This window comes from Bombus pascuorum, chromosome 1, assembly GCF_905332965.1.
Source record: "Bombus pascuorum chromosome 1, iyBomPasc1.1, whole genome shotgun sequence".
Classification (NCBI taxonomy): domain Eukaryota; kingdom Metazoa; phylum Arthropoda; class Insecta; order Hymenoptera; family Apidae; genus Bombus; species Bombus pascuorum.
Genome location: NC_083488.1, coordinates 54,619 through 68,701, shown reverse-complemented (window position 1 = coordinate 68,701; position 14,083 = coordinate 54,619). Strand labels below are relative to the sequence as shown.

The window sequence follows — 14,083 nt, the reverse complement described above, 5'->3', positions numbered from 1 at the left end:
CTCGATTCTTACGGAAAACTAGCTTCTAGATCGTGTTGTCACACGCGTATTTACCTTATATCCTATTAATTGTCCATTTTGTGTAGTTTTCGGCGGCGGAGACCAACGGACGAATGCCGAGGTCACATTTATCATGCCGACATGAACGTTTTCAGGTGCCCCGGAAGGTACGTCCTCCAGCGTGATCGCTAATTTCACGTTGCTCGGTCTCCCTTCGATAGTCTTGAAAAAAGGAACTAGGAAGAACTCGTAACGCGTGTACTTGTTTAAATTGGTCAAAACGTAGCTGGTTGCCCCGGCATTCAGTACCGTGACCATTCGATATTCTGGCTTCTCCGAAACCTGACGATATCTTATGTACAAGCCTTCGACCAAATCGGCAGCTCCCAGTATCTAGAGACAAACAGCACAGGGAAAACAAGGCACAGGGAGAAGTGCAACAACAAATAATTTGGCAACTATTATATAATTGGACTCGATCGAAGGATTTATATTTTTGCAACGCGTCGCTTGTTCTACAGCGCCTCTGTTACTTACGTCCCATACGATCTTTACGCTGGTACTGCTCAAAGGCTGAACATCCTTCAAGTAAAGAATTTCACTGTTGAGACGATCTCTTGCTCGAATTAGTTCAGTTTGAGGAATCGCGTGTTGATCGATATTAGTCGTGCGCGCCACATCGGAAAACGGTCCAGGAACGGAAAGACCCTGACTGTTTCGAGCACGAACAAGGAATACGTAACTCGTATCTGGTTTGAGATTCGTTACCTGTGAGAGGAAAAGAGCAGCGATTGGGATTGCATCGTCGATTAACGTTGTTATCGGATAAACGCAGACGGAATACGTCTATGCACATATGTACATGTCTACTTGTGTCTTATGTTATTGCGTTCGAATCCGGCCTGATCATGTACACATGTCCATGTACTTACGGTATAGACGTCATCTATTATTCTCGTTCCGGCAACAATCCAGCTAGTCTTTGGATTCGTAGCAAAATACTCGACCGTGTAATCGATTATTTTGTTAACGCCTTCGTGTCCCGGGCTCCAGGTGAGCGTGACCGTGTTGCTAGTGGTATTCACTATTCTTGGTTTGCTTGGACTTTCGGGAAGTAGCGATATATCTGGCACGACGACGCCGTGATAACTCGCTGCTGGGCTAATCGTTAAACTAGCCGACCATGACGTATTCCCGGACTCGGAGGATGCAACACACTTGTATATTCCCGTGTCGCTCGATTGAAGATTTTTTAGAGACAGAGTGCCGTTACCAGCGATCGCAAATCGATCATCGCCATCGATTCGTACAAGTTGGTCGTTTTTGTACCAGCGGATTTTTGGGCTAGGTCTTCCGAATGCACGGCACGGCAAGGAAATTTCGCTTTTCGGGGCCAACGTTTGATTCGTTGCTCCAATTTCGATGACAGGCGGTGGAACCTCCTCGACCGATGTAACCTAACGGAGAAATATAAGAATCGATCTGTCGGTATTCAACCAAGCGCAGTTACCCTTCGTTCGTATCCCTGTACGGTTTACAATTTCACGGGCAACATCGAAAAGAGAAAATCGAGAGAAGATCGGTAGGCGATCCAATACCTGAAGAAAGACCGTAGCTGTGCTCGCACCAGCCTGACTGATCGCGCTGCAAACGTAGTGTCCTTCGTCTTTTCCAAGTACGCTCTTGATACGTAAACTCCCATCCTCTGTGATTTTGTATCGTCCTTGGTATTCGTTTCCAGGAAACATTAATTCTTGAGAACCTTCGCGTGTCCAAAAGATAGAAGGCTGCGGTGCGCCACGAGCCGCGCAGGAAAACGAAACGTTCGATCCGACGCTGACTATCTCGTCTTTTGGAAAGCTGCTGAATATTGGCCTCGCTGACGGAACCAAACAAGAGAGAACGTCACGCATCGTTGCTAGCATCGATTCGTCAATACGGACAAGCATTCCGTTTTCCGCTTACTTACAATGTACTGTCAAAGTTGCAGTCGCAGATATGGCACCGACACCGTTCTCAACATCGCAAATGTACGTCCCTTGATCTTGCGACGTCACTCTTTCGATTCGCAAGCTTTTGTCGTCCAAAATATGCGCCCGCCCGATTGGCATTTTCCCATCATTTCGTCGCCAAAGGATCTCAGGTGGAGGATCGCCGCCTACGCGGCAGGCGAATTCGGCCGTTTGGTCAGCTAGGATCGTTTGATTCGCAGGAGTCGACAAGAAGAATGGCTTCACTAACAAGGAAACACGAATGCAAAAGTTGAAACTCTTCCATCGTCTATATTGCATCGTATCGCAATATGGTTAGTTTGTTCGATTCATGGACATTACTCACCGTGAACTGTCAATGTTGCCACTGCAGATTCTTTCACGCCCACCATGTTCTCGGCAACGCATTGATATTTTCCCTGATCAGTTTGCCTAACATCCGAAATCATCAAATTTCCTCCGTCTACCAAAGTGATACTGCAACAGGCAATTTTCGCTAAACGTAAGTGATTAGTTTCGAAATTAATCGATATCGATATACCACGTGTACTTATGAAACGCCAATTAACGGTTAACCGTCAAACAACGTTACACGATTAAACGAGAGGCGCGCAGACGAAAGCAAGCAGATTACCGTTTAGTAGCATCCAAATCTATCGCGTGACCATTTTTCTTCCAATGCAGCGTTGGTTCTGGATGACCTCGGGGTGGTCCGCACTCTAACAGAGCAGTCTCTCCAGCTGCCACCCTTGTATTTTGTGGTTCCACGCGGAACTCATCCCTCAACACTGAAACAAAGAATATAGAAGGTCGGATAAATCGGTCGTTTCATTTTACTAGCAATTATTTAGTTCAGCGTACGTACGTTTCTTGAAACATTTCGTTATTTACAATAGAATTAATTAAAAAAAGAGGCTATATAAGAGCCATAAGATCACAAATACCAAACTTCTAAACTCATCCTAAGTCCTTTCTCTTTGATCGTTTCGGTCTCTAGTCGAACGATGAGTCACGCGATATAGCCGGTGTATCGGCTAAGCCGTTCCGCTCTGTTTGTTCATCGTTAGCGCCGTACAAACAGACCAACACTCGTGCGGTACAGTTTGAACAGCTTTTCATCTACTTTTTAACGCTTCTCTCTCCTCTCTTCTCTTTCGCTCACTCGCTTTCGCCGCAGCTTACACGCAACCTGCCCGTTTCCCATCTCGAAACAACATTTCGAATCATCGATCATTACGATTCGTATCTTTCACCATTCGAGCTGTCAAAGAATCCAAATTTTCTCTCCCTTCGATAAATCCAGATAAACGTGAGAAAATACAGTAGTAGTAGTAACGGCGATAAACTTTGGACCAACTTTCGAGAAGATAGAGTAAGAAAGAAAGAAGGAGAATAGGGGAGTAGGAATCTGGAAAGGAAGAACGGAAAAGAGAGAAGAGAGAAGAGAGATGAGAGAGGAGGGTGAAGTTGGTGCGTAGTCAAACAACCTCCAATTAACGGACGCTAGATCTGGAGCGAAAGAATTGAAGGGTTCTTGCATCTTCCGTCTCACCCCCGCCGTCTTTTTTCCTATTCTCACCCCTGTACCGGTCATATAACCCCTCAGGCTTTTTCGCGTGCCGCAGGAACCAACTAATGAGAGCAGCAGGCGCGTTCCCTTCGTGCTACGCGTGTACGAACGAGACAAACGACTATGCCTGTTAGACCGTGCGGGAGTAGCACCATCTGCGCGAGACGACTACTTGAAAATCGGGCTAGCTCTCGTTACAAGATGGATAGAACGACGGTATATGCAAACGGCCAGAACGATCGCAACAATCTGCCAACATTCATCGTTAAAGCGAAACCGTTCGTTTCGTTTCGTTAACCGTGGCAAATTCATCGACAACTAACCAACCAAATTGATTTCCGTTTTCATTTAAAACACGCGATCGTCTGTTTAACGCATATGCGATCTTAGCAGTGGAAAAACTTTGATTGTCTTTCCAGTTACCAGTGGTTTCGCCTTTACGGACAATGACGCGTAAACGGCCGAGCAAATTACCATATCTGTCTGTATGTACTTGACACATCCATACATATTGTATATTTGTTGCCAACGAATGAAAGACAAATTTCGCCATCACACACGTTAATAACATCGGTGCAAAGAATAAGAGGCTATCTTGCTCTTGCTCGAGATAGGGGCAACTTTTGCATCGGTATTTTTCACTACCGTATTCGATATAATTAAAGAGCATAAATAAACACAATGGTACAAGGACCGGTTAGAAAGGGCAAAAAGCAGTGGTAGCGATGGCATTGCTTACGTAGAAGCTCGGATATTCGCTCGGTAGGTAAGAGCGTATTCAATGCAAATGGCCACAGGACTATCTCCGTATGGGTATACGTTAGTATGCTTGCATGTTGCATGCTTGGTTGCTCGATGCTTTACCGAGAGTTTCAGCCGAGTCTCGAAAGGTGACCGCTGCGCCTCTACTCAACCTCTACATACAGTATACAGATATACCAACGGCATATCCGTATACGGATAGTTGATCGCCAATCTATACATATACATACATAGAGTAGGCGTAAGTAGGTGCGTCTACTTGGCCAACTACTCATCGGGTGGTTCTCCGATTTTCTATCAAACCAATACTCGGTCGTACGTCTTATCCCGGTTATGCTGTTTTCCACAGACTTTGAAACTCTTATCTCAAATTTAATCGATCCCATCCCATCCCAATAGTACTTTTATTTTATTTATTTCCATGAAAACGGACGATGCGTTATTCACGTATCTAGAGGCGCGTTCATCTTTAATTAAATCTTTACTATCTTCATCTGTCTCAAATTTCTGTATGAACGCAAGTACGATTACTTTGTTTCGTATTTCTTCGTTACATGCACGTATATGTGTACAGTGTACAGCGACTTACAAAAGCATTCGAACGTTTTTCAAAACAGGACCTTATCAAAATTGGACCAAGAGACTTGACATTTTACGACCAGTTGTAAGGATCAGTTTACTGGATGACGCGTAAACAACATTTTCGAAAGAATCGCAATCGTAAAGAAAATAGCGCAGGTCACGTTTCACAATTCTTTTATCCGAACCTGTAATGAAAATTTAGAAAACACGTATTCTGGATTTATGTCAGCTATAGTATACACGGTGAAAATTTCATCGAAATCGATCGATGCAGAAGCAAGCGGCGGACATCGACTGGCGTACGTATCTTTAGATTTATTACAGTTATAATTTTTAATCGTTTGCAACTCGTAACAACGTTAACCGATTTCGATACAACAGATACATCGTACTTTGTTGACGAAATTGTTAAAATCGAACGTGGTGTACAGTATGAATCATAGCGGGATAAGAAATTCGACAATGCCTTCATATACGTAATAGTTACTTGGTTCACTCGTTCTATAAATTAAATTTTATAGATACCTGCGATCGATCTGAAAATTTGATACTTGCATTTATATTTTTAATCTTAACACACAAGTGAATTTGAACAAATTGATCTCTCAATCTGATCTGATATATATATGTATATATTAAGAACACTTAAGAATAGAGAATAGTGAAGGTGTATGAAATTATCTTTGACGAAGCAACTGTCAATGCGTATACTACGATAGTTTAATAAATTCTTTTCTTCACTGTCAGTGTTATTGATTTCGTTATTGTTACAGAGCGTAGTACATTGGCAATGATTTTACGATGGCATTGCAGATACACGGATAAATATCCATTTCTTTAACGAAGCGTAATGCGTCCACTTCGTTACAATTTTTATGATTTTTGAGTCAAAGATGTGATAGAGGTTTATCCGAAATTCGAAACGTTTAAGATTGGCCATGTTGACGGAGGAATTGTCGGCACAGCAGTTGCTCGCGACGCGACGCGCCAGTCTGGTCCGGTATGCCCACGGATTCGATATAAATAGACACGAGTGTGCAGCCGTTCGTGTCCTCGTGTGACTATTCGATAGACAACACACAACTATCAAACTACAGACAAAGTTGTCGCTTTCTAGTCGAAGAAACGAATACACATTTATCTATATACGTAAGAGACGAATGCTTACTTACGTATCATATACTACACGTACACATGTACCTACGATAATCTTGTTTCTAAGCCTTTCTATACTTAGAGCCTAAAGACCGACGCGGTACTTGGTATTTTCTCTTCGAAGGCCAGTTCTTCGTTCGACGTTAAGATCTCCATATCCGTAGATGCGTCTTGCCTCCGGTTCTCCGCCCTCTGTTACGGTTCTCCGTGTACATAAAGTTAACGTCTTTGACACGAACAATTTTGAAAGCGGAAAGGAAGAGCGGAGGAAGTTTATACGACGGCAGATTCGATTTAACCATCGCGTTTGAATTCACGAAATCCCGTTAACACGCACACTCTATCTCGGTAAAATACGCATTACGTATGGTACCTGCCTATACGATACCGTGACCGTTCGCTTAACATTTAAATTGCATCGTTTCTGTCTGGTTTCTGTCACATCGAGTCCCTGATTTCCCTAAGCCGGACCAGCGATATAATTCACGTCACACGCCACACGCCACACGATCTTACAATTTTTGTACTTTATATCTCGTAACTTGCTACCATTTTTCCTCCCGATCAAATTCTACGTGAAATATGAATACGTTTGGACGTTTGTTTGATATTTCCTTGCTCCTGTACGTTATCACATTTCTCAAATACAACTACGTGCGTTTCTAACTGTGATTAACCTGTGATAAGCTGTCATTAACGTATTCGTCGTTACGCGCTATTCCAAAAAAAAGAAGAGATTTTTGTTGTTGTTTCTTGCCAAATTTTGCAATTCTTTAATTTTATAATCCTTGCCAAATAAAGCGACGGAAGGGAGGAAGACCGAGAGAAGGGGTGGCAGTGTACAAGAGGACGGATAGCAAAGGGGGGAGAGGGGATACAGTCGAAAGTGACTCTCCTCCTCCTCCTCCTCCTCCTCCTCCTCCTCCTCCTCCTCTTCCTCTGGTTCAGGCTACGTCGCGAGGGTACTCGATTACTCAATTAAACCGTAGTGTCGGTAGGCGTGGCAGTTGGACGTACTCACGCACATATATCACAGAGGTACATCGCATACTGGGTAGGAATGGGATTTGTACGTGCATACAAGAACGAAGGAATATGCCCCATTACTATCCCTATGACGCTTACATAGATGCGAAAGAGTATCAAGAACAACACGGAATACTACATTCATATGCTCCTATCTACTCTTAATCGTATCATTGCATAAATTATATAAAATGTTTAAGAAGAAACAGCGGCGGAGGGGGCGGGGGGGAAGGGTTGGGATAAGAGTTCGTACGACGAGAACAGCGAATCGAAGAATAGTTTCACAGGCAGATAAAAGATATATAAAAGCACGAATGAAAGTGAAAGCTTCGTAAATCGGATATCAAAACCATCAGATCGGATAGAGAGTTAGAGACGCAAATGTAAACGTAAACGGAAAAGCAAATGTGAACATGACTGTGAGTGGTAGCTGTTCGATATTTATCGGTGTTCGTAGATTGTATCTTGCGATAAGCTTTTGTATGCACCGCAACTCTCAAACTGTACATTGCAAACTTAGCTGTCCACGCCGGAAATACCTACTATAGGTACGATTCGAACTGAATGGAGTCGTTGTTTCAACAGCGTTTACTCTTTACCACTTGTAACGGATTTGGAAGAAAAAAATAACCGTACTGTATGTATCGTGTTATTATAATTTGATTACACGCATCACTGATTACATGTACGGTAAACGATAAGAGAATGCGACTGTATATGATGGGAACTTTCTTAACTTTGTTTCGTTAAAAAAAAAGTGAGGATGGTATTGGCCAGCTCTCATATTTGTTACCTTATTTCAACTACACGAAACGTTTGTACATGTATGTATGATGTAATCTAATATACACGTACGTACGTATATAGAAATACATATATACAGCAAAACAACGTTAAATTTCTCACTATTTTTCCATATTCTTTGCATCCTGCTTCTACAGAGTACGGCATATTATTCTTGGAGTAAATTTTCTTACGGTTCGTGACCTTCCAGGCAAAACTTCTACTGCACTTATGCTGCAGGCTATGAAAGAATGAGAACGGAAGTTAGGCTACCCTCGTAAGTACGACATGAAAAAAGGTCTCGTTCTTTTGAATTTAACGCGAGCAAGAGACACTTGAATTTTATCATGTGCAATGTGCAACCAGCGACTACCAACGAACAATATAAATCGAATATCATTGATAAAAGTCTCTTTCTCTTTCTCTCCTTTCCTCTCCTCTACTCTCCACCTTCTCCTTCTCCTCGTCCTTTCTACTTCCTTCTACTGTAACAAGATGCCACACGTTAATTAGATAGATACGTGTAATTAGATAGAACGCTAAATTTCGTAAAATACGATCGACGAACGAATCACGTCTTCCAAATAGTTCCAAACAAAAAAACATCGTTGAAAGCAAAAGTAAAAAGATAGTATTAGATTACGTAAAATAATACGATTGCCTCGACGATAATATACGTATGTAGGTTATAGTTAGAGAAAAATGATACAAGAGGGATGTATATAATAATAATAATTTGTTCTTAATAATGAAATCAAGTCTGGTGCACGTGTCATATGTACACGTATTATACACATATAAATTGGTTGGAGTAAGGAGCTTATCCGTTGACTTCTCTTTCGACTTTGGAGAAATCGAGTAAGCGAATAGGTTATATACTGTCGGTACTTTGTATCAACGAATCCGTCGATATAGAACGTTGTCCTCCTTTGGGATTAAAAGCTGTAACACCTCTTCGCTATCCTCTCCATTCCCCTCACCCTTCCCCATTTTCTACCCCCTGTTTCGCTATATCTTTCTCTTTCTACGCGCCTCTTACTCTCTTTGCTCGTTCAACCCTCCGACTCTCATTTTCTTCTCCTCTTTTCCCCTAAAAGCCGCGCGAAGTAACCCTGGCACAGCACAGCCAGCACAGCGGTACTATGCCGTCCGGCTAATCGATACGCGTTGGATAGAGGGAACGAGGGTCCCGAATGGGGTTCCCCGGACATCGGAGGGTTGCAAGCAAACGGATGGATAGGTGTTATTTCACCGAGGCGAGAATCGAAGAAAATCCGGAAAGCTAAAGTCGATCCAACCTTTTTCGTTGACTTTATCTTGTCAAGTTGATATCAGTTTGATAAACTAACTACACACGTATACGTACATATAACTAATAAAATGTCGTCGATCGACGATCGATTCGATATTCAATCACCAAGGCTACACTGTTCTTATTATCCATTTCTTCGCTCTAAATAGATGGGTCTTTAAAGCTACTTGTCTCGTACCAAAAGTTTCTTTACGTTCGTCTATTACGTACGCAACTACGTTGTCGCCTATCCCTATGAATTTCTTTCCTTTCGTGTTAAATATTCGGCAAAACGAGCAATTCGATCTTTTCTTTTTCTTTCATCGGTTCGACGCATTACCAATATCTCTTCAATCGTCGACCGGTCAGGGCAGTCCCGCATTAGATCATCGTGACTGCAGATCTTTTTATCCTTTCCTTTTATTCGTATTTCCTCTTATCTGCTCTCTATTCTTCCTTTACAATTTTTTCCTTGTCTTTCTCTTTTCTTTTTCTTTTTTTTTTTTTTTTTTTTTTCATCCTCGACCAGTATATTTCGGTGCGAGTCGGTCGAACAGTATACTCGCAGCACAAAGCCTTATTCATAGTCGTCAGCCATAACTGCCGTTTGCGTCTACAGTCTACAGTCTGCAGTATACAGTCTACGGCCATTGCGATCACCATCTTTATCGGCGCGGCGTCGAATATCGAGTTCGTGTGACAAAATTTCTACATATATGCGCACATAATGGCGAAATAAAGAATATTCGGTAATAACGATATTCTCTAACGAAAGTCACGAAATTAGGAAAGGGCGCATGAAAACGGTAAAGCAATCGTGGGTACGAGTCTTGAAATAGGTACACGAAACGCGAGAAAATGTACTCCGTCTCTTTTCTTGTCCTTCTTTCCACGAATATATTTGTTAGGATAAAGAAGAAGGGAAAAAATATGACGAGGAAAGAGATACTTGTTAGGTAAAAATACAGATATGAATTGCGAGTAAAGACACACGAGATGCACGAGACATAAAGGCGTTATGATGTGTGAAAATAATTGATTTGCGGTGCCTACGTAATTAAAGGAACGAAAACCAAGTGGAAATTATACAGTATAATATTCCAATCACTCGGCAATTCTCAATCAGTAAAATACAAGTGTAATGATTTTCAATTGACATGACAATAAGATTGAAAATTTGTCTTGACAAACGGCAGAGGTTCAAAGAAATTTTCCAAAATAAAATGATCTATTTGATTTGAGAATCGTGTTAATGCGAATATATACATTGCATGCAACACACTACCACCTATTCATGACAAACTATGCTGCATCACGTCGCACAACACAGCACTCTGTTGGTCGAGCATACGCTCGCTGTAGATACAGCTCCGTATCGATTTCTATTCTCCTTCTCTTTTCTCCTTCATCCCCACCGTTTCTCTCGCTCTTTCTTTACTCGCGCATGCATGCGTAATGCGCATATACATGCGTATGCAGAAACGTGTATGTTCAATCTTCGATTGCACGCATAATATGCAGCAATTTCTTCGTAACCGACAATTTTTATTCGTATCCTCGTTTCCAAATTGTTTTCGTTTCGTTTCTCCTCTACTTTTATTATTCATCTACAGTCTCCGCTTTTTCTTTCCTACAATTTCTTGACAAATCTACTTATTTTCCGTATTATTCATTATCCTCGTCCTTAATGCAATATACACGTATTTCGTTTACGTGCAAGTACGTATTGTAAGTAGGTTGTCCGAAAAGTGTCTTTTACAACAGTGCACCTTCATATAAACGTGAAACCAAGTCTGTGAAATGTCGCGGTGTTTATCTCAACATAACAAAACGGATCGTGCGTAATTCGACAAAATAATATAAAACAAAAAACGTTGCGCGTCTATTATTTCCTGATAAAATGAAAGAAACTTTTCGGACAACCTAATACAAGCAACGGTGCGTGTGAAACACGATGGAATAGATTCGAATGAATCAAAGTGAGAGAAAGTGATAAAGAAATATATGAAAAATAAATCCCGTAATATCGAATATATTAACGCTGAATCGTTAAACATGACATACATTCGAAACAAAACTCATTTCCTCTACACATAATACAACGTCGTTTAAAGAATATATACATGTACGCACATACGTACATATGGTATATCTCTTTGGTCCCGTTCCTAACCTAAGGAGTTAAGTTACAGGACTGCGTAACCGTAACGTATACCGTTTTTGAAGACAAAGAAGCAACCATCTATTCTAATATAAATTATTTCTGTGTTTCTTTTACATTCCACGTTATTATCGTTTTTTAACACATTATGGATTTACGAAAGTGTAAACGGTTTTGATTATAGGAATAAAATTTGTCTTTCGAACTCGATATGTCGCGTATCTACCATTCGGTGCGTATATATTTATTAATATCTGCTAATCGAACTTAGTTGATTGCTATAATCAAAAAATTGCCGCCCTGTTTACGCGAATTTGGTGTTCTCTTCTGTTTTGCGATTATTATATGCACAAGTGTAACAAAATTGCAAGCAATTTAGCGATCGCAAAATGCGAGTAAAGAGATGGGTTCTATTCGATGTGGAAGGGTTGCTGTCTGCTCTCTCTTCCTACCCCCTTCTCCTTTCGCCTGAATATCGATCTGCCTTAAACAAACTCGACTTCGTCCTCCGTTTATTCGAACGTAATCGACTCGTTCCTTGTTTTGTACAAATACACAGATCAACCTTACTCTAATTTCTTTCGTTCTTCGCATTGCGCATACACAACACACGTACACGCAATAAAAGCATATATACACGTGTATGCGACACTACGCGACTATACGGCGCGAAATACGCGACGTATTATACGTATTATTGTACTTTTCACGTTATTGAGAAATTTGCGACTGGTTGTGCATGATTGTCGAAACGATTTCATTTTAGATAATGTAACTAAAGATGATCTCGGATAGACTTACCTGCGACAGTTAGCGTTGCGTTTCGACTTGGAACAAAGCCTGCTTGATTTCTTGCAACGCACCAATACACTCCTCCGTCTTGTTCTTTTTTCCCGTGCATTACTCTCAAGAAGAAAAGAGATCCCGTAGGAAGAAGAACACGATGTGATTTTGCATCTCCGGGTGATGTTTGAACCAGTTCACCGTCCTTATACCACTCAATCACGGGCTGAGGTTTACCTTCCGCCTTGCAATTCAATGTTACCGGTTCATTCTTGGCCACTATTATATCCGAAGGATGTTCCGTTATACGCGGTGATCTCAATTGCCCTGGAACCAGAATATTTTGATACATTATGATTGATTCGCGCTAAAGGCAATTGCAAAGTCACAGCCAAAAATATTCGTATTGATGTTTTACCCGTTTTCCATTTCCATTTTTCCTATTCATCGTTACATCGTTATATTTCTCATTCTAATTCTATAGACAAACTTTCTATAATATATACATTTGTCAATATACGTTGCACTTATTTAAATCCACGTAGCTATATTGAATTTCATATGATTTGGTAATACGTATACGCTTTCATACGAACAAAAAATGTTATAATATCTACAATGAAACGTGCAACCTGATAAAAAAAAAAAAAACACTTCATCGGAAAATAAGAATATGTACGAATACTTTTTGTAGTTACTGTACGTACCTACAATAAGTACGTAAGTCTCCGTCGTTTCGCTATTGTGTTAAATTTTACTTGAATTCGATGGGTGTGTACGTGTGCATGTGCGTGTATGTGTTAGATATGTAACATGTACATATCTTGTATGCCAACAAGCGCGCTCTTATTTAGGTCGGTTGTAATTCGACAATGTATAACATAGCCTCTAAATTGTTGGTTGTACGATGAAGATAGACACGCTTATGTTACCTGCTTCAAACTCCATGCTTGAACAAAGCTATTTCAACTATCCCGATATAGCTAGAGGGATTCTAAAATATTCTTGGAACGCACAAGGTACAGATACAACCTATAGACCACAAGTAGTTTACAATCGCTTCGTGCAGTCTGCAAATTCTACTCGAACGTCAACGTCTAAAGCAAAATCAGCCGAGAAATGTTGCACATCTGTAAGAACGTTCATTAAAATTCCGAGATGTGCGAACGTTCTTTGCTGTAATTAAGAAATTACTTCGTTTTTAAACGTTTATCCCTAGTGTTCTTTTCTATAGCGAACGAAGCAATTTCGTCAGTGGATGATTATAATATTGACACGTATTAATAATATGGCAACAGGAAATACGAATGCAGAAAGAACGCGATAAATTTATAACATATATGTGTATACGCGTGCACGTGTTTTTATATAATAATATTATAGGGAGCACATTTTATGGTTTTAGCGTAACGTGACAAACACGTATTGCCTATACTCGCAACAAACAAATGAACGTACGTAGGTATATAGGCGCGACGAAACGTATATGCACATGAGAAGGTCGATGAATAGGTGGTACGGTATTTCAATTTTTTTTCAACAGATATCCTTGAATATATTTCTAAAACGTATCTTTGCGTTATGAGAATTTTTGACACTTTTTAGACGCGCAATTGCTTGTATGACAGAATAAGATACGGACAGACCATTGGGGAGAAAAGAGGAAAGAGAATGAATGCTTTGGTAATTATAATTATATATACAGAGGAGGTATGTCTCACCGTCTTCCATGATTTTCGAATTTGTTGACGAGGTCTTAGCCATGATGCTGAACGACTCTTTTCTACGCATACATACATACATACATACATACATACATACATACATACGTGTACGCGCGCGCAAAATGTTGGCTTTATGCGCGGACATGATGCTATTATATGTATGTCTGTGGTCGTGGCTTACGCACAGTTAAGGTGAGTTGAGTTTCTTTCTTATCCTTTCTGTGCCTAAAAATTGATACGCAAGATGTATGAACG

At 40.7% G+C, this 14,083-nt stretch overlaps 1 protein-coding gene across 1 annotated transcript in view; it reads right to left on the bottom strand.

The window, feature by feature from the left end:
• The window catches only part of LOC132910635 (roundabout homolog 2-like), a 28,473-nt gene that overhangs the window by 6,473 nt on the left and 7,917 nt on the right, over window positions 1–14,083 (bottom strand). Inside the window, exons 2-9 of the mRNA XM_060966439.1 lie at window positions 12,123–12,431; window positions 2,626–2,779; window positions 2,338–2,468; window positions 1,970–2,236; window positions 1,599–1,879; window positions 933–1,457; window positions 538–768; window positions 55–393 (exon numbers count right to left, since the gene is read on the bottom strand). Coding sequence (XP_060822422.1) covers window positions 55–393; window positions 538–768; window positions 933–1,457; window positions 1,599–1,879; window positions 1,970–2,236; window positions 2,338–2,468; window positions 2,626–2,779; window positions 12,123–12,431 — 2,237 coding nt within the window. The remainder of the gene's footprint in view (window positions 1–54; window positions 394–537; window positions 769–932; window positions 1,458–1,598; window positions 1,880–1,969; window positions 2,237–2,337; window positions 2,469–2,625; window positions 2,780–12,122; window positions 12,432–14,083) is intronic.